At 41.5% G+C, this 5,000-nt stretch overlaps 1 protein-coding gene and 1 pseudogene across 1 annotated transcript; one reads left to right on the forward strand and one right to left on the reverse strand.

The window, feature by feature from the left end:
- Positions 1-423: 423 nt before the first annotated feature.
- Positions 424-2,043, reverse strand: LOC137971580 (uncharacterized; annotated as a pseudogene).
- Positions 2,044-2,109: 66 nt separating this feature from the next.
- On the forward strand, positions 2,110-3,351 carry LOC137971582 (uncharacterized). The gene has a single exon (XM_068818382.1). The coding sequence runs from the start codon at positions 2,110-2,112 to the stop codon at positions 3,349-3,351; it is 1,242 nt and encodes a 413-aa protein (XP_068674483.1).
- The last annotated feature ends 1,649 nt before the right edge of the window (positions 3,352-5,000 follow it).

Genomic DNA, 5,000 nt, shown 5'->3' on the forward strand with positions numbered 1-5,000 from the left:
CTATTTAGTACTTAATTGTTACCCTCTACGTTCCACATTGCAGTGTTTTTAATTACATGCAACGGGATTTTCACACACATTCTTAGTATTTAAAGAACTCACAAGAATCTGACTTTTAGTTTTTAGTTTTTACGAATTTGAAAATGATGAACGAATCATCGAAACGTCATTCAAAATTATTATCACTAATTTTTACTCTCAATTGTTATTATTATTATTATTATTATTATTAGAAATAAGTATAATCGTTCTCTGGTAAAAAGTTTAAAAAGACTATGAGCTTTCGACAGAATGAACTGCTGTCTTCAACGGATAAAAACATGTAAAGAATAAAAGCGAAAGAAGTTTAAATATCACCAAAAATTCGCATAAATTAAAGGATAAAGGCGTGTGGTAGAAAGAATGTTAAAAATGCTAAGAAAATTAGTGTTTCTTTAAGAGAATGTGATATTGTCTAGGGAGCGGGCACGAATTATTGTCCGCCCCAACGGTTTTTGCCGTGTGCCATGACTCCAATGTCTTTCTACTCCGATTGTTTGCTTTGTCAATGATTTTAGAGTTGTCGAAGTCAATAGCATGATTAAAAGCCCACGCGTGTTTTGCGACATTTGAGCCTTTAGTACAATGCTTTAAGTTCCTCATGTGTTCTTTTCTCCTAGTAGTAAAGGATCTTTTAGTTTCACCAATGTAGCTCCAGGGGCAAGATGCGCATGGAATTTTATAGATGACATTGCATTGATCGTCTTCGGCAGGTCGAAACTTAGGGAGAGGGAAATGCTGTTGTAAAGTTTTTACTGGTCTGCTGGTGACTTGGATGTCGTGTTCCTTGAAGATTCTTGTGAGAGGTTCCGTGATGCCTTTGATGTAGGGAAGGACTGCATAGTTGCGTCGGTTTGTTGGCTCAGCCCATTTAAAGAACATGCCGACCAACTCTTCTGGAGTAGGTGTAGGTGGTGGAGGTCTCGCTTTTTTTCTTATAACATCAGCAGCGATTTTTTTGGGATAGCCGTTGGAGTGTAAAGCGGCGCAAACGCGAGCAGTTTCACGGGTCTTTCCAATTTGTGTGTTGGGGAGATTCAAAGCTCTATGCAGGAGTGTCTCAGCGGTGCTGATTTTATGTTTCCTGTCATGGTGTGAATGAAAGTCAAGATATCCATCCGTATGTGTGGGTTTGCGGTAGATGTCGACCAAACGTTTTCCGTTATCGCGCGAAATGAGGTTTGTCAAGAAAGGGTAGTTGGCCGTTGGACTCATGTTCGATGGTGAAAGAAATATGCTGATCAATTGAGTTCAATGAATCGTGGAAGGAGGCAACATCGTCACTCTTAATAATGCAGAAACTGTCGTCTACATATCGCTTCCAAAATTTCGGCGACACAAAAGTCGCGTTGATTGCTGTCTTTTCGATTTCTTCCATGCATAGGTTGGCTACTACAGGGCTGAAGGGGCTACCCATAGCACAACCGTGGATTTGTTTGTAGATGGTGTCATTATAAACAAAGAAGTTATTGGACAACACAAAATTCAGTAAGGAAATTATGTCCTCGATGTCTAGGTTGGTCCTGGAATGGAGAGACGAATCATCCTCTAATTTCTTCCTGATATAATCGCAAGCTTTATCGACAGAGATGGCGGGAAATAGAGACACCACATCAAAGGAAACAATGGTTTCGTCATCTTGGATGTTAACGTCGGCTATTTCGTTAGAGAACTCCTGTGAATTAGCAACTGAGAACCCAGATCAAATACGAACCTCTGCGGCCTAATCTCTAAAGAAGAAAGTAAAGCTTTACATGAGTTAAAGAAAGACCGCTCTAGAGTCATCATGAAAGCTGACAAAGGAAATTGCCTCGTTGTGTTGGATAGAGAAGAATACGACAGCAAAATGGAGTCTCTCCTTGCGGACTGAAGTACTTATGAAGTTGCCACAAGATCTCCGTTCGGTCGAATCGAGCGTGATTTGAACGCGACGCTCCTGAACTTTAAGAGACAACAAAAGATTGATGACTATACATATTTTAAACTAAGATCTACCGACGGCATTCCAATGCTAATTCACAGGAGTTCTCTACCGAAATAGCCGACGTTAACATTCAAGATGACGAAACCATGGTTTCCTTTGATGTGGTGTCTCTATTCACGGCCGTCCCTGTCGATAAAGCTTGCGATTATATCAGGAAGAAATTAGAGGATGATTCGTCTCTCCATTCCAGGACCAACCTAGACATCGAGGACATAATTTCCTTACTGAATTTTGTGTTGTCCAATAACTTCTTTGTTTATAATGACACCATCTACAAACAAATCCACGGTTGTGCTATGGGTAGCCCCGTCAGCCCTGTAGTAGCCAACCTATGCATGGAAGAAATCGAAAAAACAGCAATCAACGCGACTTCTGCGTCACCGAAATTTTGGAAGCGATATGTAGACGACAGTTTCTGCATTATTAAGAGGGACGCTGTTGCCTCCTTCCACGATTCATTGAACTCATTCGATCAGCATATTTCTTTCACCATCGAACATGAGTCCAACGGCCAACTACCCTTTCTTGACACCCTCATTTTGCGCGATAACGGAAAACGTTTGGTCGACATCTACCGCAAACCCACACATACGGATGGATATCTTGACTTCCATTCACACCATGACAGGAAACATAAAATCAGCACCGCTGAGACACTCCTGCATAGAGCTTTGAATCTCCCCAACACACAAATTGGAAAGACCCGTGAAACTGCTCGTGTTTGCGCCGCTTTACACTCCAACGGCTATCCCAAAAAAATCGCTGCTGATGTTATAAGAAAGAAAGCGAGACCTCCACCACCTACACCTACTCCAGAAGAGTTGGTCGGCTTTTTCTTTAAATGGGCTGAGCCAACAAACCGACGCAACTATGCAGTCCTTCCCTACATCAAAGGCATCACGGAACCTCTCACAAGAATCCTCACGGAACACGACATCCAAGTCACCAGCAGACCAGTAAAAACTTTACAACAGCATTTCCCTCCCCCTAAGTTTCGACCTGCCGAAGACGACCAATGCAATGTCATCTATAAAATTCCATGCGCATCTTGCCCCTGGAGCTACATTGGTGAAACTAAAAGATCCTTTACTACTAGGAGAAAAGAACACATGAGGAACTTAAAGCATTGTACTAAAGGCTCAAATGTCACAAAACACGCGAGGGCTTTTAATCATGCTATTGACCTCGACAACTCTAAAATCATTGACAAAGCAAACAATCGGAGTAGAAAGACATTGAAGTCATGGCACACGGCAAAAACCGTTGGGGCGGACAATAATTCGTGCCCGCCCCCTAGACAATATCACATTCTCTTAAAGAAACACTAATTTTCTTAGCATTTTTAACATTCTTTCTACCACGTGCTTTTATCCTTTAACGTATGCGAATTTTTCGTCATATTTAAACTTCTTTCGCTTTTATTCTTTACGTTTTTATCCGTTGAAGACAGCAGTTCAGTCTGTCGAAAGCTCATAGTCTTTTTAAACTTTTTACCAGAGAACGATTATACTATTTCTTATCATGAATCGTGGTAACGGATCTTTAATATTTTTAATTATTATTATTATTACATCATTTCCAAGATGACGCACGATTGGAAAAATTTTTTAGACTGCTGGAATCTGCAATTCTTTTTAAAATTCTGCTATTTTTTTTTTAAATTCTGCTATACATCTGGGGCCGGTTGCTCGAAGCATGGTTAGCGCTAACCGGCGTTAAATACCATGGAAACCTATAGGTTTTGATACCTCTTATCCAACCGGAAGCGCTAACCAGGCTTCGAGCAACCGGCCCCTGGACGCTTTGTATAATCCATCTTTTATTTCCTCATAGCTGACGGTGATAGAGGAAGCCACTCTCAAATCAACCACAAGTTTATCGTTTACGTATCGGTCAAATCTCCCGCCGGAAACCCCCCGCGCATTTGACTTCTTCGCTATATCGGTGTCCCCATCAGGTATCAATGTTTTACCCAGATTATCTTTCCTCGACATTGCCAAATTAACTGCTTCCGATTCGGATGCCCAGGTGTTATGTGACAGAACTTGGGCGCGCGATAAATAAGTCTCGCACTGACATTCATAACACGTTGCAGTTTCCTAGTTTGATACTCTGGAATTCCATATAAAAGACTATTACAATAGTCCAATCTACTACTAATAAAAGCATGAACTAGTTTTTCAGTTCATTCTCTGGATAGATATTTCCTAATATGACGTATGTTGTACAAGTAATAGAAAGCGCTGCTATATGTCTTTGTAATATGAGCTCGCAAATCTAGATGCGTATCAAAGCATGTGCCTAAATTGCCCGTAGAGACTACTGGAGAGACTTCAGCATGTCCAACCTTGATGCTTTGGATTGAAACTCTTGAGAGCTGCTGGCGAGTAACCAGGAACTCAGTCTTGTCATCATTGAGCATAAGCTGATTCTCTCTCATCCATGCTCGGACATCACAGATGCATTTCTGCACGGCAGATACAGCTTCAAATTCACAGAACGTGTCAGATGGCTTAAATGACAAATACAACTGTGTGTCGTCCGCATATGTGTGAACGGAGGGCAGATGGTGTTTTAAAATATGAAACAGCTTACTCACGTAGATGGTAAATAAAAGCGGGCCCAGGCATAACCCTTGGGGGACTCCACACATCAAATCAAATGGCTTTGAGAGAGTCCCGTTATTTGAGATCTGCTGTGACCTGCCCTCAAAGTAACTCTCAAACCATGAAAGTACTTTCCCGCGCAACCCAACTGTTGACCTCAATCGTTCTAGAAGGATCTCATGTTCGACGGTGTCAAATGCAGAGCTTAAGTCGAGAAGCACCAACAACGTAATTTAACCTTTATCCATCGCCATTACGAGATCGTTCTTCACCTCAAGTAGTGCGGTTTCCGTGCTATGATGTTGGCAGTAAGCACTTTGCAATTCTGGAAACAAACCAAACCTCACCTTTGAGTACATCACTCAGGTGTG

This window comes from Montipora foliosa, chromosome 9 (genome assembly GCF_036669935.1).
Source record: "Montipora foliosa isolate CH-2021 chromosome 9, ASM3666993v2, whole genome shotgun sequence".
In the NCBI taxonomy this organism is placed as follows: Eukaryota; Metazoa; Cnidaria; class Anthozoa; order Scleractinia; family Acroporidae; genus Montipora; species Montipora foliosa.

Coding starts and splice junctions, on each gene's coding strand:
- LOC137971582 (XM_068818382.1), top strand. CDS start 2,110: ATGGTTTCCTTTGATGTGGTGTCTCTATTCACGGCCGTCCCTGTCGAT.